Raw genomic sequence first — 25291 nt, 5'->3', positions numbered from 1 at the left:
CAGAGCGGAATGGAGAACCAGGATTCTTATAGCCAACCCCAATTGATTGGGAAAAGACTAAAATGATGATGACCATGCTCTTGTCCATCTTGACCTAACGCAATCCAACAGTCTTCACAAAGACAACACGGTTTACCAATAAAACATTGACCGTGTTACCATTCTTAAGGCTTGGTTCTCCTTTGTCCCTCCAAGTGTTTGATTGGGTGGCCATTTTAAACAAAACCACTCACCATAGATCACCCCAAAAAACTAAGGAGTTCAACTGGCAGATAGATGCAATGTGTTCAATGCCGAAGTGGAGTTCATTTCTCACTTTTTCGTGCATTGCACTATGTCTTTAGCTGTCTGGTCGTTCTTTCTACAACTATTAGACTTGTTATGGACCACCTCACCCATTGTTGAGAGCCTATTCCTACAATGACCTGTCGGGCCTCATAATCTGACGCTTAACCAGTGTTTCAAAAAGTGGACCGCCCAGAGCCTGGGCAGCTTCCTAGGCGGTTTTGGGGGCCTAGGCGCCCAAGAAAAGTGGATATCCCTGGGCACACGCCTAGGCGCCCTAGATCCCCCCGACCGCCTAACGCTTAACCATACTAGCTGTCATTTGGTTCTTTGTGGTTGGACCGCATTGAAGAAGTTTTGAGGGCAACCAATCCTGACCTCGACACTCATTGATCGCAATGAAACAACGATTATCTATGGGCACTCTCTCGTAAAGAATTCAGGTCCTTCTCGACCATTGATGTTGTTATCCAATGGCGACAACTTGGTACCAAGATCCTCACAGTGGCCGCCACCTGAATGGGCAATCTTTTAGTTGACAGATCTCATTATCAAAAAAAAAAATCTGATGGCAGATCCCTTGAGACCCTGACACTTCAGGTATTTTGGTTTTTTCTTCTTTTTGTGTGTGTGTGTGTGTGTGTAAGGGGGGTGGGGGGGCGAGTGGGGATGCGCGGGATGGGGGGTCGGGGGCTTTTCTCGTGTCACACTCTGGCAAGATTTTAACGACTCACTCCAGGCCAGTTGTTAATGGATGTGTCCCATGCTATATCCTTTTCACTACTGGTGTGTGCAAGTCTTCATTACAAGCTGGACCACTTATCATCGAAGGAGACTCCCAAAATGCATGATCTAATTAGCCAACAAATCCTCTATTGCCCATGGATGCTCGAAACTTTGGTTGACCAGGTGTTTCAATTTGAAGGGCTCATGGTTTCATTTAGACACACCTGGTGTGAATCTAACTCGTTGGCCAGCTGGCTAGCAAGAGAAGGTTGGCTCGCACATCCCTCGCTGTGAACTGCACTTTACTTCCCCTCCATAGGCTTTTTTTTGGCCTCGATTTTGTGCAGCCTAGCGTCGTGCCTGGCTGCAGGCCATTGTCATTTCAAATTTTTTACTCTCCTTTCATATTTTACTGCCAACTGTTCTCATTTTTTTGGGGTAATTAACTCTTCTCATTCATTCATGAAGTTAGCTATATAAAAAAGTAAAATTTATTGATTATATCAGTAAGTATATCTTGTTCCAAATCGCAAACAATGCTGCAACTGCTCAAAAAGGTCCCACCGTTGTTTTGTGGAACATGTTTGGCCTGCTCACATCTGGTTCATGGCAAGGATAATGATTTGAATCCCTTTGAAACTATCATCATTTTCATTTAAGTGCAGTCGGTGTCCCAACATGTGGAACTTTGTATTTTGTGATGTTTGAGGGCATCTCTTTCAAGCTATCTTTGCGTGTTTTGATCTCAAATTCATTCCCATTTATGCATGAAACCTTTCATTACAGCTGCATTGGTAAATCAGGGAGCTGTATGTAAAAGTTCATATGATAAAATTGATTCCAAGCCCATTACATATCTGGCATTTAGTCGTGTTTTTCTACAACTAATGAAATTTAAGTTCATTATGAAATTTGGCAAATAGTTTGCATTTTATACAATGAAATGAATTCACCACAATCTTTTGCGCATTAGATCCCGAATTGGACTTTTGATGTCTGACTCTCTTGATCTATTCTCCTTAAGGATTCGTAAATCTTATTTTGTTGTTTAGTTTTGTTGCTGCACCTTCCTGCATTGTTTGTTACAACTAGATTCATCAAAATATTTGCAATTGGCAGTTGTTTGAGATGCCATGTATATGGACTTTCTAATGTACTCTTTTGTACCATTTCAGGTTGTTTTTTTTGCAGAAAGGGATATAAACCCAGGAGAGGAGATTACTTATGATTACCACTTCAACAATGAGGACGAGGGTAAAAAAATTCCATGTTTTTGTAATTCCAAAAATTGTCGGCGATTTTTGAATTAGACTATGTTGGCCTTCCTTATTCCCCTCAATTTTGCCTCTTTACTTTTGTCTCCTCGATTTTGTCTCTTTACTTTTTCTTCTCTTGCCTGCTCTTTTTGCATTTTTGGCAGCTGCATTGTGATGCCTGCAACCTTTTTGTAATTATTCCTGCCTTCAATTTATTGAAATTAATAGCATTTTGCACCTTGTGTTTATACTTCTGTAAGTTTGATCTTTCTAATTTATTGAGATCCATTATACTGGTTGATTGTTATTGAGAAGATGATATCAATGTCCATTTAAATTTTGAGATTGCAAGGACTGGCTTGATCAGCTGGAATGTCGTATATTGGTTTAGGGCATTAGACTCCAGCACCTAACAAATTCACTGCTTTAAAGAAATCAAGTTTTCTTTGTTTTTTTGCCAAGTATTGCCGAGCATGCACCTGAACAAACTCACTGCTTTAAAGAAATTGAGTTGCCTTGGTCATTGCCACAAAAGAGTGATGCTCTAAACTTATTGCATATGTCAATGTGAATCATAACACGAATAAAGTTGTACTCATCGATAAACAGGTACATGAGTATTGCATGGAAAAGATTGAATCTGTTGTACGTTTCCCTATTGACAGGACAATGGTGACCAGACATTGCTGACATTGTTAAAATGTTTTGAAAATTAGGACTTGATTCAGATTGCCTGCTTGGTGATATGGTTAAGATTTGAATGGAATTTATCCTTCTGTATTTTGCTTGGTTCTGCTTTTCATGGAAGCGCCACTATCTAATAGCCAAACAACAAACAACAGTACTTTATCCGAAGCGCAGGATGAGAACAGGAAAAGCAATTTAACCAAAGGATTCCAAAGTATGATTGAATCTGTTAAAGGTTTCATTATTGACAGGACAATGGTGACCAGACACTGCTAACATTGTTAAAAATGTTTTGAAAATTAGGACGTGATTGAGATTGCCTCTTCGGTGACATGGTTAAGATTTCAATGGAATTTATCCTTTGTATTTTGCTTGGTTCTGCTTTCATGGAAGCGCCACTATCTAATAGCCAAACAACAGTACTTTCTCCGAATCAAAGGATGAGAATAGGAAAAGCAATTTAACTAAAGGATTCCAAAGTATGCTTTTCATAAAGTAGTAGATGAGTTACTTGTGAAGTTGCCCTTCTAAGAAAACTAGATTTTTGGAAGAATTACAATAAGAAACCGGTTTAACAGTAGGATTCCAAAGTACGCTTTTTTTTCAGCAAAATAGTAAAAGACTCATAACTTATGAAGTCGCACTCTCTGTATTAGGGAAGTGGTCAGTTTCGATGACTGTCATGTGCTTATGAGAAAACCAAACCATTTTATCGAATCTCTTTTTACCTATCCCAATTAGAGCAACAAAAGTTACAACCATGCAACTTCAGATTCATATGCAAAAAAACACTATGGGAGAGCATGCAATCCTGTGCACTAATGATATGTTCTAGGAAGAAATCCAAAACTGAGTTGCAATTACAATTTTATAGCAGAACATATTCATTCATTAAAATTTTATAGCAGAAAATGTATTTCTTTATTCTTGGCTTTCTTCTTGGCTTTCTGATTAGGAAAAAATAGGAATACAAAAGAAACTACTGGGGATTTCTAATACTTGCATCTTTGATCATCATAAAATAAAACCACAGAAACACAATATCTTGTATTCTATCTTGTCTTGAATCTTTTTGCTGCATAAAACATATTTCATTGCTTTTTGAAAACCAAAAAAAACAGTCATAAGGTACATAGTGATATCAAAAACTGGGACCATAAACATGTTTGATTATTATACATAGAAAGAAAACTCAAAAAGAAAGTTGTTTGAAACTGAAGCCTTCCATATGATCTAATTCAATTCAATAGGAAAATTGAAGGCTATTAGAATTTAAGTTCAAAAAGTTAGGCAGACACTCCCCAGTTAGGAATATTTGCTGTTGCTTCATTCACCATTTTCACTAGGGTCACCTGCAATCATAAAATGCTCAGTACGGTAAAACTAGCTGTATCATTTGTGAGTTTGCTCTTGCATGGAGAGCAAACAAGAATTAACTTCTTTCTGAAAAAATACATACTGACTAAACCTACCCAAACAAAAAGAAAGACTTAACTACCTAAGCCCTAGTGAGTATTCATCTAACATCACCACGCAGAGCATATCCACTCCCTCCCCCCCCCAAAAAACAAAACGACAACCAAAAACCACAAAAATGAAATAAAATAAAAAAAAACCCTTAGATTAGATGAGATTAGACCACATAAGCACTCCACACCAAAAAAATGCACCTATTCCATGTGGGAGACTTCAAATGTATAAAGAACTTATCAAGAACTCGCATCAAAGAAAAAACAGAAAATGTCTGTAAATGCCATGACATCCTGCACCTTAAAAGCTCCATGTCAATCCGACTTAATGACCTAATATCCAAATTTTCATTTCAAATAAGAATCATCACTAAAATGATCAAGTCATTCAAGATTCATTCAGCTACTGGCCAAATCCTCGTTTACCAAATGAGACTTTCAATACCGTGATGATTTCCAGTCTAAAGATTAAGTAATGCATGTAATCCGTTATGATGAGCGATTACACATAAAGAAAATTACTCACGAGCCAAATTATTCGGATATCCTTGATCTAAATTCAAAAGATCACACATAATTATGAGTTCCACACTAGAGATGCATAATAATGAACGCAGTTTCAATAAATCAAATCTTTGCACTCGGGAGCAACTCACATAGCAAATGGCCAAAACAGATCCACATCTACTATACAACTAGAACATACATAAGGACACACGATCCCATCCCCAGTGTAGAAGTATCCCCAGTGTAGAAGTATGAATTACTCTGAGCATATATGTCCACAAACAAACTATACATGGCATACGGAAAGCACATGATAGTCCAACGCAATACATTACATGATAAGGTTAGATCCACCATCTCTTCCCAGTGATGGATGGTTGGATATTGATTGTATCCCTGGTGAATATCCTTGGAGGTCTCCCACAAGTTAATCTTCAACCAATGGTTGGAACAAACAGAGCACATATTTTGGGGTTACCATATATATTGGTGCATTGGACAATGGTATACTTTCCCTACTACAGACACTTTTTTTGTCCATTTTTCCAAAGGATTCCTTCACAAATTAGCAAGATTGACTGGTGAAGTAATAACCTTACTTTGTTGCAAGATAACTTACATTTATACATGTCACTACAGAGTATGCTCAAGCGAGCAAAGGCACCTCTAGAACTTCATACATTTAACCAAGGGCAAAATCAAGACTCCAAAGAGATGGTATGTAAGCAATTTATCTGATTGTGCTCAAAGCAAAATTCTTAAGGCTTGGAATTTAATTTGAACAAGTCCACTTGGTTGGATGAGGTCGAACCACAACAATAACAATTGGAGAAAAAAAAACCATAAATATAAAACCACACTGGAACCTTTTGTTGATTTTCCAAGGGTGTTACTCTTTCGAGGAAGAAGTGCAAACCAATCCCTAGATTATAGGATTGTAAAAGGTGCACTAAGATTTAAACAAAGAGAAATTTGAAACAGAGCATCATCTAGCATATGACTGCATAGTATTGTTCTTAGCAATTTGTTCAACATCATCCTAACCTAAACATGGAGGTGATGATCTCAAAGTTAATTAATTTATCCTAGTGAAACAATTTACATGGAGGTGATGATGTCAAAGTTAATTACTTTATCCTAGTGAAACAATTTAGACCTTTTAAATATTAAAACAAGAAAACCCAAAGAAAAATGAAATGTAAGCAAATTATAAAAGTTATATATCAAACCACATAACTACAATATTGAGAGGTTGTTTCATCCTCTCCACATCAAAAAAGTGGCAAATATGCTCCAAACTAAAAGTGGGATCATAAAAATTGGACAAGAGATGCATACCACACTTTCAGGAACTCCAGGTGGTGGCAGTGTTAGGTTTCTTGGAGGTGGTTTATTCTCATATGATCTTTTGTCAAACCTCCACTCCCCAATCTTTCCATATGTTAAGTGACCCTGAATGTCACCACAAAGACACAAAAATTAGAGAAGTAACGGTACAATCGTAAATACTAACTTGCGAAAGGCACCTAAAAAAAAGAAAATATTTGTAACAAAATGGCTACTAACTAATAGTACTTAATAGGAAGAAATAAAAAATAAAAAGAAGTAAAAAGCAGTGCATTGATAGGCACTTTAAACAAAGTATGCATACCCAATACCAATATACAGTAAAACAACTAGAAACACTCAAATATACAATCCAAAAGTAGGCGTTCGGTTAGAGATGGAGTTACGTTCATATCATAGTCACACCCATATGTATAATGTATAATGAACTTCTTGCTAACTTCTTTGTCCCAAGGAGGCTGATATCACAAAGACAAATATGACAATTAGTTGGGCCTAAAGGTGCACTAGAAAAACAAGAAAGATGGAAGAAAGAAACTGTTATTACCTGAATCATGAAATCCTTGTAAAGGATATTACCCACATCATGCAAGGCAGATGCAACAGCATAAGCATACCTGTGATTTTCCCAAATACATTAAAGAAAATCCAAATCACATGCATAATCAGGAGTATCATTCAAGTATTTAAAGCCTCACATCTCAAGAACCCATCCAAAGGCTTTATCAGCTTCTGTATCCTTCTTCATCGCCAAGGAAACATTCATCCATGTTGGAGCAATCTTCTTAAGAGATGCCTGATGTCATTGCACAGTGATGCTTCAAACTCCAGAAATATTGAAACTTCAATATCCAAAGTAGCTTAAGAAAAAATATTTAAGGCACCTTTTCTATAATAACAGGGGAATTCCCTATAGGATCGATATTTGTGATGGGGCCTTTGTCTTCAGGGAAGAACTTCCTCAACACAGTTTCGTATTTCTTTGGCTCTATATAAAAGAAAGGAAATGCAGCTGCAAGCCCATCTCTTGAAAGATTGGGTATAGGTTTGACAATTACATGGTCTGGCTCTGACATTAGTATGTAGCTGTGCAGAAGTATACAGCTAGTTAGTTCTAGGCATCCTCATCCTTATATATATGTATACACATATATGTTGCTTTCTCAATGTTTGAAGCACTCCTACTTTATGACAAGAAATTTGAATTAAGGATCAAGTTATTCTCACTCTTCTTTGATGTCTGCCTTCTGAAGCCATTGAACAAATGCCCATGGTCTATTAAGAACTATATATCCCTGTATTCAAATAACAGATTGGACGTTACAGTTTCCTTTTGATGGTAACTTAAATTCACAAACAAATAAAAAATAGAACCTGATCCAATAGTTCAGTTCCAGTTAAGAAAAAGTAAAAAGGAAATTAAAAAGACAAAGAAAATCTCGATGCCCCACCTGCACCATTATATCAGGCCCTGCTACAAGACCAGCAACTTAAAAGTTTATTTTACAAGTACCCAATAAACGATTAGAAGTTCAGATTGACATTTCAAAGCGAACACTTGATGTGAGGTCACAGTATTATCTCACCAAATCACATATCAGACAATTCAAGCCCTAAATGCTCTGTGCAGAAACCACAGCAACATAAAAATAGAACTCATGGAATAGCCTCAGAATCTTAATCACTCATTAACAAATAGAATCAGAACAGTAAACAAGAAATAGGAAAATGGGAAGGTATATCTACATCTACAATGAAGCAGAGCCTATAATATATTCAAAATCCCACAAATAGATTCACTATTATTGAATGTTTGAAACCAACAGAAGTTCCTAAACAAATTTCAAACTATGCAACACTCAATGCACAATGAACACAGGATAGTAAATTCTCAGATCAATTGAATTGCATAACACAAACCCAGACAATTTGACAGCCCAAATAGACAGGTCTCATCAATGAATTAATCAAGTTCTCCGAGCAATTCTCGCTTGTGGAAATTATAGAAACCTGCACTTATCTTTTGGTACAATATTTTCCTTCCTTTTATGTGTATCCATATTAGGACAGTGGTTCATTGCATATGTTTCTTTTTTTTGCAGCACCTTGTTTAAAATAATACAATTTTCCAGGATTCATGGAATAAAACATAGAAAAAAAAGTAGACTATTTCTCTAGGATCACTTACAGTAAATGTTATACTCTTTCAGAATGAAAATTGTAGACAGAAGTAGAAGTATATTTGTAAATGCTATACTCTCTCATAAAGAAAATTGTAGACGTGAAGTATATTTGAGAATCATACACATCCGAGTTACCATGTTTGAGAGTCATAAAACAGAACAAAATACAGCTCATTGTAGCCATCAGATAGAAATCTGCTATGAGAGATGTAATACACAAAATCAGATGAAATTCCCTGCGGCCTTAACCATCTCGGCCAAAGAGTGTGATATGTCCTTGCATAGTTGATCAGGGTCTGTAATCCTTGACTCATCCACTGAAAGGACAAGCTTCACTTTGTCCTTGTAACTTTGGAAGTGAACGGTCAGTGCATGTTGTGTTCCTGTGTCATACCCATATGCCCACCAGCCGGGTCACAAACTTCCCCACATAGTGGGTAAATTTGGGCTCCCATGATGTCTTCTTTCGGTCCATTATCTCCTTTGTAAGGAGAATGTATGCCAAAGGATCTTCCGGGTTTTTCAAGAGAATGGGGAGTATAGTGTATCCAAGTAGATTTCCACTTGAAGTTGAACCCTGCGAATCAGATTGAGCAACACATATGCACGAACATGAGAATTTTCATTCAAATATGGACCATGCTGCATAAATATTTAGCTGGCCCAGCAGACATCATACCAAACATGACGTCATTTACAGTCCCATGCACTGCTGATTTTACCATCCGCATATCCTCCAAGCTAAGGGTGCAGTGGATGATTCTTTTGGAGGCGTTCCCTACCCCTTGAATGTCCTTCACTTCAATGATGGTGTCCTTCCATAGAAGACTTGTAGGGATTAACATAACAACGTCAATCACTGTCTGCCATAAATGCCCATAAAGTCCCAAGAGTGTTGATTTGTCGTTTCAGTACAAGACATAAACAGCGAGATGAGAGACGCACCATCACCCAGTGAATGGTGTGCCTTGAACACTAAAAGGGATTTTGCCTCTTTTGTCGCTACATTCAATACATATACCTCCCACAAAAGCTTGGACCTCTCCAGAGCTACGGAAGTGATTTTTGTAAGGCACCTCTCATCAAAAGACTTACCAGTCTCCTCTTCATCTTGAACTAGATCACCAATGTTCCACTTTATGTGTTGCTTGATGTCCACTTCCTCAGGAACCCACGAATGTTCACCCTTTTTTATGAGAGCACCGTCTTCAACCGGTATGCAACAAAATATTTCATTCTCGAGCAACGGGTCGAGAGCACGTTCAAGTTCTTGGCTATGCAATGGCATGCCCAGCCCAATGATAGCCACAATGTGGTTGTCAAAGCTTCTGTCCAGGAAGAGATTAGCCGTTGGGGAGCATGGCTTCTTCTCTAGTCTGGAATTAGCCGCTGGGGTGCATGGCGTCTGAGCCACTGGGGTGCGTGGCGTTTGAGCCACTGGGGTGCGTGGCATATGAGGCACTGAAGTGCATGGCGATGGCGCCTTCCTTCGTCTGGACTTAGCCCCTGGGTTGCATGGCGTCTCTATTTTAATTGAAAAATTGAAGTGTGAAAACTCAGATGAAATTATTATACTTGTATCTGTATTGGAGCTTCATCACTTGGTTCAGGCATTCATGTATTTTGAGGAAATTATATATAAATGCCTAAACCAAGTGAAGAAGATCCAATACAAATACAGAAGATACAGATACAAGTATAATAATTTCATCTGAATTTACACACTTCAATTTTTCAATTAAAATGGAGACACATGCAATCCAGGGGCTAAGTCAAAATGAAGGAAGACGCCATCGCCATGCACCCCAGTGGCTCAGATGCCAAGCATCCTAGCGGCTAAGTCCAGACTAGAGAAGAAGCCATGCTCCCCAACGGCTAATCTCTTCTTGGACAGAAGCTTTAACAACCACATTAGGCTGGGCATGAAGAGATAAGGCGTTGGGGACATTAGCTTCTTCTGTAGGGTTTAACGAAAATAACATATGCAATGAACCACTTTCCTAATATATATACACATAAAAGGAAGGAAAATATTGTACCAAAAAATAAGTGCAAGTTTCTATAATTTCCACGCTCCCCCTCAAACTCAAGATGCATTAAGAGAGAGCAAATTGAGTTTGGACAACTAAAGGCAGACCTTAAAAACAAAGCAGGAACAGAAGAAGCTTGAACAATTGTAAATTAGCGATCATCAGAAACCGACGCCTCGAGCAAAGCAATCTCGCATAAGAACAAATCAACAGGCCTCTAGAACAAACAGGATTGAGTAACGAAAAAAACTCAATCATCACACAGGATGGAGTAACAGAAAAGTCCATCATCCAATAGGATTGAGTAACGAAAAACTCAATCATTAAACATGATCAAGTAACAGAAAACTTAATCATCAACCAGGATCGAGAAATCCGATTATCAAACAGGAGGCACTTGGAAGAGCGAATAGAAATCAGCGGCGGATCAACAAGCACAGTTGGACCTTAGATTCAAAGTTGAAAATAGTAAGATCCAAAACAAATCAGAGAGTTGAAACACGACTCGATAGTTGTTTTGCAGATGGTGCAAATTGGTCACTTTCAGAGGTCATTTTCAAAGGTGGATTTATAGGCAGGTTTCAGATTCGGCTCTCCTCAGGTGGTATAAGGAAATAGTATGGTCCTTCAAGGTTTATATAAATAAAGGAAAAGCTTTTCACAAAAAGTCTACTTTTGTAGATGCAAAAACAAGGAAACCACTTGGACGGTGCAATAGAGAGAGAAGGGGCACTGAGAGAGAAAAAAGAAAGTCGGCGGAAGCAAGAGAGTGGCTGAGGTAATGAGAGAGTTGGTTTGAAGAGAGAGTCGCTAGAGATAACCCCAAATCCTGAAACCCAAGACCCAAAAACGAGATTGTGAGAGCAATGACTGCAATTGCTCTGATGTGAGTGTCACGGTGGTTGAGCCAATGCTAGCAAAAGATTCTAATTTATCCATTCCAACAGGTAAAAGGACTATCACATATTCACCTTATGCGACTAGAACCGGTTTTGGTTGGACAGGAAACAACATGAAGTACTTGGGTGAACACTAGAGACAAGAAACCCTTTTTTTTTTGTTGGAGAGAAATCGGTTTGTCACAAGTACGCAACGGTGCACCGTCACTTATGCAAAGAGGTTCATTGCATATATTATTTTCTTTAATAGTACACAGCTTTGTAACCCTATAAATTGGGGCACTTGTTCACATTTTCGATAAGATTTGAAGTACATCTTCCATAGGGGCTTAAGGCCCAAATATACAGAAATACAATATTTCTCTACATGGTATATGAGCAAAGTTAATCCTGCAATACCACCTTGAAATTAAAATTTAAATTCCACTCAGCACCGCCTACAATACAGTCCTACAAAGCCATTGTGCAAAAACAACCTACCACCCATCTTCCAACGAAACCATCTACCATCTCAGAAAACCACCTGCCCTCAAAAAACCACCATGCCATATAAAAAAAACCACCATCCAAAGAACACCTTACCATCTCAGAAAATCACCCACCATCTTAGAAAACCGCCATCTGAAAAATACCTGGCATCTCAAAAAACCGCCATACGAAAAACACCCAACCGTATCATAAAACCACCTGCCATCTCAAAAAACTGTTAAACACCCGTCCATGTCATAAAACCGCCCACCATTTGAAACCGCTCATCAAAAATTTTATAAATCAGTCCTTCATAGGTAAACCGCCCATTAAAATCCCATTTGAAATTAGTTTAAAAAAAAAAAGATCCGATTTCGTCGCTTTTCTAGTTGGCTACTAAAGATCTGCTGCCAAATTTGAGGTCATTCTAAGTCAACCATCACATATAAATTAGTCCATCTCGTGGGTCTTTTCTTGTTTTTCCAGATCAGTTGTGTCTTTGCAATTTTTGGTATGCTTATTTGGCCACTTTCCCTTTGCGCCTCTCTCACTTTCCTTTATCTCTCGGGCCTTTCTCACTTTCCTTTATCTCTCGGGCTTTTCTTTTTACACTGTCTAAATAATATACCTTTTTTACACTGTCTAAACAATATACCTTTCTTTCTATGTGTACCCATATTAGGAAAGTGGTTCATTGCATATGTTATTTTGGTTAATCACCTGCACCTCCAAACACAACCACCCTCGTCCCACCCATCGAAACTCCCTTTCCGGAAGCACCAGGAACAAACCCGAAGCCTCCCCGACTCCCGCCGATACTACGACCTCATCACAGCAACCACAAACCCACAATCATCCTAAGCCCTCCACCCCATCTCTCCCCCACTACTCTGCTAAATGCAGCGGCAGACATCAATGACCTTAAGAAGCACCAAAACGAGGACGAAGACAAAGCGGTCGAAGAGGGAGAGGTGGGAGAAGACGATTTGTCCTTGGAGTTGGAAGAGTTGGGCCAAAGTGGTGGTGGTGGTGGCGGCGCCACCGCCTCGGCTTTTGAGGAGAGTTTTGTTGGGGATTTTCCTTGGCTTAGCTGATGATGCCATCTAGGGTTCCATTGAAAGAGGAAGAGGAAGAGATGCGCGTTTATTATTGTTTCGGATCCTTTTTGTCCATTCAAGACTCGAAGGCATCTCTTCTCCACCGATGAAAAGAAAGCTTACACTAAAAACAGAGTATATTCACATCTCACCCATCAGAAACCAGAGAAACAAGTCTGTACACAGCTCAGTCTTCTCTGTTTTCTTTTTCTTTTCCTTTTCTCTCTCATCCATCCATGAGACAGTAATAATAAAACCAGAGGATGGTTAATTTTAAAAAATAAAAAATAAAACCACTTTTCTAATATCGGTACACATAAAAGTAAGGAGAATATTGTACCAAAAAATAAGTACAGGTTTCTATAATTTCCACATCGTTTACATTAAAGCAAAGCTAGAATGTCTGGAAACTTAAACGTAAATTGCTGAACAAAAATTAGGGAAACCCAATCACACAAAGAAAGAGAGAGAGAGAGAAAGAGAGAGAGAGGAGAAAGAGAGACTATTCTCAAATCAATCAAATTTCACACACAAATCTCATGGTATTCAACTCCCAACTGAAGAAATTAAAAGACTGCCATTATTCGCAGCCTCAAAATGGACAAAATTTCCCCGGAATCTGAGAAAAAAATGCAAACAAATTTAGCAGAAAAAGACAAATGCCCAGATCCCCAACCCAAAATCTCTCTCTCTCTCTAATGTAACAGAAGTACCTGATCAGAGCCAGCAGGAAGTGGGTCAGCAACGAAAGTGGGTATCTCGTCCATGTAAGCATCAGGCTTCCCAGAGTGAAGCACCCTAGTAAATCCACCCATCTCAGAGCCCTCCATGTCCTTGAATTTCTTGAACCAGTAATACATAATCCTACACTGCCATGTGTTATAGACACTGTCTGATGCAGTCACGGCAGTGTGGAATAGTCTCTTTTTGTTCCTCTCTCCTCCATTTCTAAAGCGAGTATCAACAGGCATTCTGATCAATGGGTCAATTGAAGTTGAAGACGGAGAGGTTCCAGGTAGCTCTTGGTTGAGAGAAGCATTTGCAGAGACTATGATGTTGTAAGTTATGATTGCAGTAGAGAGAGTGAGGATGAGAGACCAGAAGAGGCTCTCACAACTCCCCATTTTCTTCCTTTCTCTCTCTCAACCTGAGGAGTGAGACAAAGGATATATTTATTTGGGGTCTGGGTTTGGGTCTCTGGGCTGGGGTTGCACCTCTCTCTCTCCTCTCTCTTGGGGTGTGAAGAACATGGAAAAATAGCAGCCCCTCTCCCATTGATTGGAATTATTGTACTTGTTACATGGACTTTCATGGAGAGAAGACTTTTCTGCTTCTGTTATTATTTTTTTATTTTTTATTTTTTATTTTTTGGGGTAAGTCGGTGGGGTTGAAAGCCATACATTGAGAAATAAAGTATTATTCTTGTCTACCAACTTCTGTTTTCTTCTGTTCACCTAGAATGGAGCCATTGAATCCTGATCTCCCTCATTTAATATGGACAATTTCTCCTCTCTCTCTCTCTATATGGAGTCTTTTCTCTCATTTCATACAATGAACAATTTATCTCTCTCTTGGAGTTTTTGAATGAGGATCTTAATCTGTCTCTCATTTCATCAAGGGTGTGGTTTTTATAAGGTTGTACCTTCAAATTAAGGCGCACTTTCAAATTTTATAGTAAAGTGTAATTTTGATGTAAAGCATTTTTAGAATTATAGCAAAATTTATTTTTATATCTAATTATAAAATTTTAAATTAAAAAAATGATTAAAGTCAAATAGATCTATAAACATATGAAAATCTCGAAAATAGACGGCCTAGATAATATGCTGCAAAATGAATTATTTCTAAGACTCAAAATCTTTTTTTCTTTTTTCATATTCATACATCTTGTTGTCGAGATGATCAATTACAAGGTTTTTCAACATTATAACAACCTTTTCCGATAGATTTTTGAGGTGCATCTATAATTCTACATTTTAAAATTGCAACCTTATATAAACTTTTTCCTTTCAATGAATGGATTATTTCTCCTCTCTCTTTCGGCCTACCTGGTCAAAATATCCCAATCTTAAATGACCATAATAAACCCAAGCTCATTCATTCTTGTACATTTTTTCTGATCTCAAAATATACAAACAAGGGAAACACAAACCTTGGTTGTTGAACTTGAGAAGCTCAAAATATAAAACAATATGTTTTTTTATCTTAAAATAAAGTTACAATACTCGACACAACTTATTTTATTTAGATGGAATAGATTTAATACATCTTCTCAAGGGAGAAAGAGCAAGCAAACACACCAAACATCCAAAATATATATGAATTTCAGTTCCCTAAAATAGAAATTTACTCTTTACCCACCCTAAAAATGCTCATGACATTCCAAATCATTTCCATTTCATATGTTGCTTGCCTCTAAGTGATAATAAATATGTTATAAGATCTGATCAAAAAAAAAATATTGTTATAAGATAAATTATTTTATTTTATCTATATTACTAATTCTCTCTTATTTATTTTTATTATATTGCACTAAGTTCCATTGAAATAAAATCAATTTATCAGGATATGTAATATGTTACGTGATAAAATACTCGTCTGATGAAAACCTAAATGTGTTCTGAAGCGAAATTAGCCATTTGAATTTGAAAAGAAATATGTGACCTACTTATAGACAACTCCAAAATATCAATTGGGCAAATGAGGATCGGTTTGCAAGAAATTGATAGTGCAGACCTGTTAGAAATTACTGTCACCTTTGATATATTTACATTTTATATTGTGTGTAATTTGAAATAAAAATTAGTCTAAAATGAGGAATGGACTCAAGGCTAGGCAGTTAGGGTGGTGGGGCACCACAACGTCGAATTTGATTCCAACTATTGGTGGGTATTCTTTTCCCTACTCAATTGCCTAAAAAAAAAAAAGAAGAAGAAGAAGAAGAAAAACGAAAGAAAGAGAAGGGAGGGGACCCTTTCCCCACTAAATTAGTTTTTTTAAAAAAATCCTCTCAACTATAATGTCATTTCATTTAAAACATATGCTAATAATTTAAGGGAAAAACTACTTATATTTCTCCACCCATTTGTATTTTCTTATCTCCCTCATATCCCAGCCGTCTGAGCTCAATGGACGGTTGAAATGACCTCAATCTCAATGTCATGACTATATATTGTTTTATTTCAAAAAAAATTATGTAAAATATTTTGTCACCAAATTAGGGGGTGCTCATTCCTCTCTTAACCTTGCACCTTCAAAAAATATAAAAAATATATTTTAAAAAATAAAATAACTAAATTACCCTTGGAAGTTATATGAGTATTTTGGTATTTTATTTTTAAAAATAATTTAAATATTTTTTTTAAGTGCACATTATTAAGATGATGATATTAATCAAATTTTATCTTCATATGATTTATAAAATAAAAATAAAATACTTTGAGATGTCATATTTATATCAAATAGTTGGGAGTTTCACTTGTGACATTATGGCCAAAGTCATCCCAGCTATCAATTTAGAACAAACAGCTAGGAGATGGGAGATGTACAATAAATATGTATATATGGATGAGAAAGTATAGTAAGTTTTCCTATAATTTAATCATACTTGTAAAGCGTAAAATCCCACTAGGTAGTGCTCTTTCGTGAGTTTAATGGTATGTATGATGAGCATTTTGTTGAAGTTTGTCAAGGAGGTTCTTGGGTTACCATCATGCCATTAAGGAAAATGTTCTCATAGAGCTTCAGTATTATCAAAATAAGTAAAGTCTCACCTCAAAACTCACTTAAAACTTACATCAGAAAATCTTCAAATCGATCATTTTGGCTTCGATTATTATGGTTGTGAAAAAATAAAAGTTATGATTTTAAGCCCTATAAATATGTTTATTATAACACATTATCTAGACCATCATTTTGCCCTAAAAAAAAGTTTTTGCAGATCAACAAGATTTATACAATTTTTGAACTTCAATTCCATAGTTGATATTGAAAATTAATTTTAGAGCCATCATGAAGATTTCTAGTACCCAAAGTTCTTTTTGGACTATGACTTGAGGTGAGGTTATGTTTTATTTTCATAAAGCCTCTGCCTTATAAATACCGCATCCTAGTATTAATGGCCATGTTAGAAGTCTTATAAACTCTTGGAATTAAATGGATATGTATCCATTAATATCCTTCATTTTTACAAGAATCCAATATTAAAAAGGAGTCACATGTAGAAAAATGGCAAACTCATGGCATCCTATGCAATGGTGGTAGTGGGACCATAGAAGTAAGTAAATGAAAAAAATTCTTAAAATGGAAAAAAATAAAAATACAATAGTTAAAAATTAGATACAAACCTGGTGATTTGGCCTGGTTTACTAACAAAACTTGTTAGTTCTCGATATATTGGGGGAACCTGAGCCATTCCCCTGATTCCCGATATAGATCAATGATTTCGACCCAAATAAGTGTTTTCTAAAACCTTGATGCCACCTATAGCCACTTGTTTTGAGCCATGTCTCAGTCCACGGACAACAAGCATTGAGGTCCCCTGATGCCCCATATCTTAAATTTCCTAAGCCCTCACTTTGAACCACTGTACTTATAGTCCATGTAGTCCATTGTGTAGCATTGCATCCATGTTCTACTCCATTGTGGCAGGCCACCACCATTATGCTTTCAGCCCATCTAGATCATCTTGTTTAAGACTCATAGAGGCATTGGGTCTATAATTAGGGCGTTTTTTTTATAGCTTCCTAGCATTGTAGCACAAAGAGATTGATCCATGTGCCATCGAGAGGTGTGATCCGGTACATGTGGTGTACGAAGTCCCATTAAGGTAATCCTAGGGCAACTGTTCTCAATTTGCTTCCCATGGTTCTATAGTCCATTTGTTTTGGTTTTTATGTTCATGAGATTGCACATGAGTCCATGTATCAAAATTGCAATGAAGTGTTGTGGAATGTATTAATGTAATCTCTATGTTGGAATTGGATTGTGTACATTGTCTTGTCTTGTTAATGATGTGTTGGAATTGGATTGTGTACATTGTCTTGTTAATACAATATCATTTTGTTCAATGATGTGAATTGTGTCTTGGCACATGCAAGTGGGAGTCCTTGGCTCTTAATTGAGTTGTATTTCTTCTTGTTATGAGCTTTGAATGTCCCATGTACTGCTTAACTTTGTAAAAAGGCACATGTAAATAGGTTTTGTCAAATTGCGCATTGAAATTTTAAGATCTACTACATGTGTACATAACATATGGCTCACCTTTCAAAAATGACACTCAAAACTTCACTCCACAATCGATTAATTTGAATGTGGTTTTCTAAATATCTAAGAGATTTTCATCTACATTCTTTTTAAAAATGTAGATTCAATTTCGTTTTCTGTCAAACATGGCCTAAAGATGTCAATCAATTTTTATCAAAAATGTTTTTGCTTGGTGTATCTTTAAGATATATGTAACTTTTAAAGAGAATTTATCAAATCTCACTTGGATATTAACTAGGAAAATTATCAAAAATATCATTTTTTAAGGTTATTATTAAAAAAACCCAAATATTCTAAAAGCTCATTCATCATACCCATTTTCATCATTGTTTATAATTTTGTGACCAATATACCCTTCATAGTAGTATTAGGTCCTTGAAGGTCATCACCGTTAACTCATAATAGTGATGATCATAGATGGCGGGGACAAACTTTTTAACCATCATAGTTGTAAGAGAACAGTGATGGCTTTGCCACCATTGAACCATCACGATTCTGCTTGAACTGTGATGTGCTAAATGTACTAAAACCATCACAATAGTCTTTGGGCCGTGATAGAGTATCACAGTTGTGCTAGTACCTTGATGCTGCACTTAACAATCATGGTTGAGTTAGAACCGTGACGGTTGTGCTAGTACTCTCTGTGAACCACGGTTCGCTTAGAACCATTAAGGTCTTGATCATTCTCTTATACCTTTAAGAAAATATGATTGATTTCTAAAAATGTTCCCACATAAGGGGCCACACATAAGGTAATTACGCTCAAGATGATAAGAAAAATGCCGCCGCATGAGATGCATCCATCATGGTTGAGCTACGACTGTGGTGCCTTCAATGATAATTCACTTAGAACCGTGAAGATCCCTAAGAGGCATCACGATTGTGCTACTACCATGATGCTTTCTAAGTTGTCTATCTTCACTTAAGAATAACAGTTATGCAAATATGTAAAAATACCCCCTATAAACTATTTAAAATCATCATTGTTTTGACTCAATCATGATGACTTTCATGGATCTAATACTTGTGTGAAGTGTATTTTGGTCACAAAATCTTAAATAGTGAAAAAAAAAAAGGGTATGATCGAGGTCTTAAAAATTTAGAGGTTTTTTTTTTTTTTTTCGAATAACCCAAAAAAAAGGATATTGTTTATAATTTCCCTATTAACTATTTAACATTTTGCTTATTTATCAAATTACACAAAAATACCAATTGTTTATTACTTCTTTTTTTTTATTACTCGCGGTCAATAGGTGTTTTAGATGGGCAACTCATCAAACTAACTTAAAATATTTGAACTATTTACCATCTTAACTATATTATTTAATCTAATTTCAAGTGGGTCATTTTTTTTTATCAAATTTCAAGAAGCCAATCAAATAACACCAAAAAAAAAAATAATATTTACACCTGTTATAAAACTTTATATAGTTAAGCTATATCGTGTTTTGATAAATTTAGCCTTTTAAATTAAATAAAAAAGAAAAAATTTTCAAAATACCCATGAGATGAAGTTTTTAACATTGGAAAAGTCGTTCTTGATTCAGCAGGTGCAAGGGCCCGTTGACTTAGCAACGTCCATCTTAAAGATGGATGTTGTAAAAAACTCAAAGGGCTTTTATTTTTATTTTCATGCTCATGACTATCTTAAACTAGAACATAAATCTTGAATTTTGAATCCATTTTTAAGATGGTTTAATGGAGGCCGCGCATATGTACAATTTGAGTCGGCTGACTCATAAAAACCTCATCCTTTAACATTTTGTCCTATTGTAACTATTCAAACTCAAGACCGTATGCTTTTTTATGGATATTCTAAAATTAAATCACAAAGTATAGGTGAGAGTTAATTTGTTCATCTCTTATATGTTATTTAAATTTTAATAAAAAAACAACTTACATTTTAAATAAGGGAAAAGTTTATATGGAGCAGAGGCTCTAAACAATCAAATTCGAGCCTACCTAAAAAATTTCACAAGAAGAGGTTGTTTTGATTCTCAAATATCCTCAAATTCATTATCTCCACATCCAGATGCATGGATATGAGAAAACAATGGATTTCAAGTTTTTAGAAATAGTATATTATGTATCGCACTTTTGGACCGTCATTTTTTAAGATTTTCAAGTTTTCATAGATCTCTCGATCTACACTATTTTTTAGGGAAATTATCACTAATATACCCATATTTTTAGGAAATTAGAAAAAAAAACCCCAACTTCCCAAAACCTCACCCACACCCATTTTTTCTATTTTCGTGAAATTTTGGACCAAACTACCCTTTACAGTAGTCTTTGTACCATAATAAGAATTATGGTATTAAAAACACCGTAATGTTTAATTTACGGTACTATGAGTACCGTATTGTTCTTACAATATATTACGATACTACTGGTACCGTAATTCTTCAAAAGCTTTTTACAGTACTACAGGTACCGTAATAAGGGTTGGGTATTTTACTTAAGAAATTACGTACTCTTAGTACCGTAATTGTTTCTCGTTTTTTATTTTTCCCAAATTTTTCATAAAACCCTATTTTGACAAATTGTTAAGCATTTTTAGACTTTTTTTTATCTCTCTCATCCCTTCTCTCGTTTATTTTCTATCATATCATCACTATTTATCAATCTTTGAAGGAGGTCCATCAGAGGATCAAATTTAAAGACCAACTGATTTTTAGGTATGTCATCAAAATATTATGTTGTTTTTAGCATAAAAAAATATTATGTTGCATAACTAAGTTTGAGATTTATGTATATTGTTGCATAAATAAATTTTAGCTTTATTTAATGGTTGGCCATCAAAATAATGTTTTCCAATTGTATTTTTATATTATGACAATTGTAGTTTGGCCATCAAAAAAATACTTGATATAGTTTGGATGACCATTGTAATTTTTTTTTATATTATGACAATTGTATTGCAATGTATTGTCCTTCAAGCAACCTCCTCACTTTGTGTAAGTCTTTTGAACTTCATATAAGTATTTTTTTTTGGTTTCCATATGAAATTTATATACAGTGATTCAACTTGTACACATCAATAATGTGTGAGATCAAAGTGAACATCGTTTTACACTTTGGTGGATTTTTCAGAAAGAAACCTAATGGAAGTATTTTTTATGATGGTGGGGACGTAAATGTTATATTTTTTTTAAGGGGATCCCGTCATTTGAACAAGTCAAGGATCACTTGTCAAAAGTATCAAATTATACCCCGAGTATCATGACTATTGGGTATATTGACCCAGGGTTATCAAGTAATGTGATACGTATTGATGATGATGACGGCATTGCCAATATGATAGAATGGGCTTCTCCCATTACTATGTACGTATCAAACAGACCTATTGAGTCTGACTATACTGAATATCAATCAACAATGCTCGATATTGCACTGAATATCGACCACCACCAATGCTCGATAATGATCCATCAAGATTGGTCATGTAAGAAGTTTTCAATGGAAATCATAAATTTTCTTATTTGTGAAATTTTTGTTATGAGTTAAGATAATTCGGACTTGTCTTGTTTTTTTTTTTTTTTCTACAGCACATCCCGACCAGAGCAAGTAGGTCACAGTGAATGTGCTGCTGGCATATGCGTACAAGATGAGCATGAATAAGAAATCGAACGGCATATAGACGACATTGGTCAGCTAGAAAGCCTCCTGAGGATTAACCTTTACAAAGTTGTACTTGAAGATGGTCAAGATTTTGATGACGTACAGGCATGCCATAATCATCTTATTGATTGTTCCATATCACAAAACTTCAATATGAAGTTTATAAAAAGCGAGCAGAGACATATATGGGCAAAGTGTGTTGTAGATGGTTGTTCATGGCAATTGCGTTGTTGAAGGGTTAATACAAGATACTTCTTCAAGGTGAATAAATTGATAAACGTTCACTCATGTGCTGGGGGAATAGGTAGGGTTCATCAGCCACTTGTTCGGAACGACTAGGTGGCAAGCAAGATCAAAGACTGATTGAGTGATATGTTCAATCTTATACCTAGGGATGTAGTTAATGATATACAACGTAATCACGATGTCATGATATCGTACCAACAATCATGGCGCGGCAAAGAGGTTGCACAACAGATAAATGAGGGTTCCCATGTGAAGTCATATGAGGATCTTGCTAAATATCTTCATAAGATCCAAGTCATTAACCCTGGAACCTTAACCATCATTCAAACAGATGATCAAAGTGTATTTATAGGCAATCGTCCATGTTTATATGGATTTTTATTTGGTTGTAGGCTGCTAATAGGACTATATGGGACATTTTTGAATGAAAGATACAAAGGGATATTATTGGCTACAATTGTGGTAGATGCGAATGAAAATATTTTTTCTATAGCATATGTAGTGGTTGAGAGTGAAAATACACTAAGTTAGACTTGGTTCCTAGAGCTTCTGAATGAGCAATTTTGCGAGATGCCTGATTTGCCAGCATTGATTATTGACTTAGATCTTGTAAGATGCAATTGAAACAGTATTTCCAACCAGTGAACAAGGCTATTGTGTGAAACACCTTGCCGATAACTTCAAAAAGGTCTATAGAAATCCAGTGCTCACAAAGCTTTATTGAAAAGCTGCAAGTACATTGTATATATCGGACTTCGATGAGTACATGACAACTATTACGAGCGCAAATGTTGAGACCTATGACTAGATCATGTTACAACATACCGAATATTAGGAAAACACACATTTTAATGGGTGTAGATACAATCATCTGACATCGAACATCTCTGAATCATTTAACCAGTGGATATTACATGCTCGGGAGAAGCCCTTAATTGAACTCCTTGAATGCCTAAGGGTTAAACTCATGGGAGAATTTTAAAAAAAGATGACTATGTCCCTAAAATTGAGTGGCATGCTTAGGAGGGATAACTCCATATTCCTTCATACAGTCACATGAGCTCATGATGGTATGTATGAGATCAATGCAGATAAGATTTATGTTGTTAATCTGACGACTCATACATGTAATTGTAGGGTGTGGCAGGTTAGTGGGTTGTCGTGCAGTCATGCAATCGCCACTATAGGTCAAAGGCATGAAGATGTTACAAATTATTGCGACGTTTATTTTACAGTTCAAATGTACCGTAGGGCATATTCCCTTCCCTTCAACCCAATGTCTGATGTACTAGAATTGTCAGAGATTATCTATACAACTGTAATGCCGTCAGTTGCAAGGCGAACCGCAGGTTGGCCGAAGAAACATCATAGGCAAATAGAGTACAAAGAGATTAGGCCTCTTTAGTACCGTAATGGCCTTTGTGACCATTACGATCATATAAAGACCGTAATGGTTTATAGCTTACTAGAAATACAAAGACCGTAATGGTCCATAGCTTACTGAAAATTCCAATAAGCTATGGACAATTACGGTCTTTGTATGATCATAATGATTACAAAAGGAATTACGGTACTAAGAGTACCGTAATAGTCATTACCGTACTCTTAATACAGTGAACAACACTTTAAACATATAAATATTTTCATAAATGCTATAAAAATGCAGGACTAATAGTCTCTGCCAAGAAAATTAGTCTCTGACTAAGGTAAGGTTTTTGGGGCATAATATTTTTCAAGGAAGTATTGTCCCTATTAACAGAGCAATTGAATTTGCAAATAAATTCCCAGATATTATATTAGATAAAACTGAGCTTCAGAGATTTTTGGGATGTCTTAATTATATTACCGATTTCTATGTAAACTTGGCTATTGATGCTAAGCTTCCAAAGGTTGAAAAAGACTCCACCTAAGTGGACAGATGAGCATACAATGACGGTTAGAAAAATAAAAATAAAGGCAAAGGAATTACCTTGCCTTACTCTTTCTAATCCCAATGCTTTCAAAATTATAGAATGTGATGCCTCTGAAATAGGTTTAGGAGGAACTATAAAACAAGTACTTTTTGAAAAAGAACAATTAGTTCGTTTTACTTCCAAAGCTTGGAACTAGACTCAGCAAAACTATTGAATAGTTAAAAATGAAATTCTAGTTAATGTACACTGTGTCACAAAGGTCCAAAGTGACCTTCTTAATCAAAAGTTTCTTATACGATCTGATTGCAAGGCTGCAAAGGATATTATTAACAAAAATGTAAAGAATCTTGTTTCAAAACAAATCTTTGCCTGATAGCAAGCAATATTATCTTCTTTTGATTTTAACATTGAACATATCAAAGGTAATAGAAATTACCTTCCTGACTTTTTAACTCGTGAATTTTTGCAGGGGGGACAGGAATAGAGACAGAAAATCGCATTATAGCAAATACAAATAAAGGAAAAGAAAAGATGGAAATAGTTCCATCACCATAAGAAAACTCTTTAATAGCCTCTCCTATGACCCCAAACCAATTAATAAAAAGACATGCCAAAGATATAACTTTCTCTCCTGACCCGGTACCAGTAACAAAACCTGCAATAGAAAAATCAAAATTTATAGAGACCACCTTCATGTCTGAAATAATAATAGAGAACACTCATCTAGATATGGATCCAGTTAACGTAGCTAATATATATTTAAATAATCATTTACATCCATCAAATGGTAATAAGACTAGATAATGGTATGAGGCCATTTTTTTAGAAACTAGATCGATAATCCTGGTTCATTTTTTTCAGAAAAATGCTAATATACTGGCCTACTCCAAATTCCAAATAAGGAAAATAATATCTTATAAAGAATGGGGTATGGATCCTGTAAAATGCAGGAAGTTACAATAAGAAAAATTCAATAATAAATATTATAGATATGCTGAGTACATAGATGCCTGGCATAAAGTCTCTTCTTTTCAAAATACTAATAATTCTCATACATGGTTTTACAAATCAAGATACCATTGGTAGATGAATTTCCTAACTGGTTTAGGAATTGGTTCCAGATATGGGGGTCTGGAACAGAAATACTTCCAATAAAATACAAGCCTCACAAACCAAGTTTGTTGAATATAATAACAATAATACCCAAATAGATCTCCACATGTACTTTATGGCATACTATCCGATACTATGGATCATGAAATAGTCCTATAATATATCGGATGATTATACAC

General features: G+C 35.9%; 2 protein-coding genes and 1 pseudogene across 19 annotated transcripts in view; 1 reads left to right on the top strand and 2 right to left on the bottom strand.

The window, feature by feature from the left end:
* The window catches only part of LOC18442513 (uncharacterized), a 42582-nt gene extending 40067 nt beyond the window's left edge, over nucleotides 1-2515 (top strand). For all 17 annotated transcript variants that reach the window (XR_016047084.1, XR_016047083.1, XR_016047082.1 and 14 more), the window contains one exon: nucleotides 2187-2515. Coding sequence is in view for 5 of the 17 variants with exons in the window: in XM_020672342.2 (XP_020528001.2) it covers nucleotides 2187-2321 (135 nt within the window). In the remaining 12 variants the exon portion in view is untranslated. The remainder of the gene's footprint in view (nucleotides 1-2186) is intronic.
* A 1508-nt stretch (nucleotides 2516-4023) lies between these two features.
* LOC18442511 (Hyp O-arabinosyltransferase-like protein) lies at nucleotides 4024-14108 on the bottom strand. 2 transcript variants are annotated; one of them, XM_006852727.4, is made up of 8 exons: nucleotides 13668-14108; nucleotides 7505-7572; nucleotides 7162-7363; nucleotides 6976-7073; nucleotides 6825-6894; nucleotides 6664-6735; nucleotides 6269-6382; nucleotides 4024-4306 (listed from the first exon to the last, which is right to left on the bottom strand). In XM_006852727.4, the coding sequence occupies exons 1-8, from the start codon at nucleotides 14076-14078 to the stop codon at nucleotides 4241-4243; spliced, it is 1101 nt and encodes a 366-aa protein (XP_006852789.1). In that variant the 5' UTR covers nucleotides 14079-14108; the 3' UTR covers nucleotides 4024-4240. The 2 variants fall into 2 exon arrangements, with proteins under 2 accessions (XP_006852789.1, XP_011626381.1); XM_011628079.3 differs by lacking the exon at nucleotides 6664-6735.
* LOC148779242 (medium-chain-alcohol O-fatty-acyltransferase-like) lies at nucleotides 8699-10055 on the bottom strand (annotated as a pseudogene).
* Nucleotides 14109-25291: the final 11183 nt, after the last annotated feature.

This window comes from Amborella trichopoda, chromosome 13 (assembly GCF_054954075.1).
Source record: "Amborella trichopoda isolate Santa Cruz 75 chromosome 13, AtrichopodaSantaCruz75HAP2 v2.0, whole genome shotgun sequence".
NCBI classification, from domain to species: Eukaryota; Viridiplantae; Streptophyta; class Magnoliopsida; order Amborellales; family Amborellaceae; genus Amborella; species Amborella trichopoda.
Note: the sequence above shows the minus strand (reverse complement) of the source record. Positions and strands in the feature narration are given on the sequence as shown.

Excerpts from the sequence above, each read along its gene's own strand:
- LOC18442511 (XM_006852727.4), bottom strand. The coding sequence starts at position 14,078 with ATGGGGAGTTGTGAGAGCCTCTTCTGGTCTCTCATCCTCACTCTCTCT. Across the intron at positions 7,573-13,667 it reads TTCCTGCTGGCTCTGATCAG|GGATATATAGTTCTTAATAG; the intron begins GTACTTCTGTTA and ends ATTTGAATACAG. Across the intron at positions 7,364-7,504 it reads AAGGCAGACATCAAAGAAGA|CTACATACTAATGTCAGAGC; the intron begins GTGAGAATAACT and ends ACTTCTGCACAG.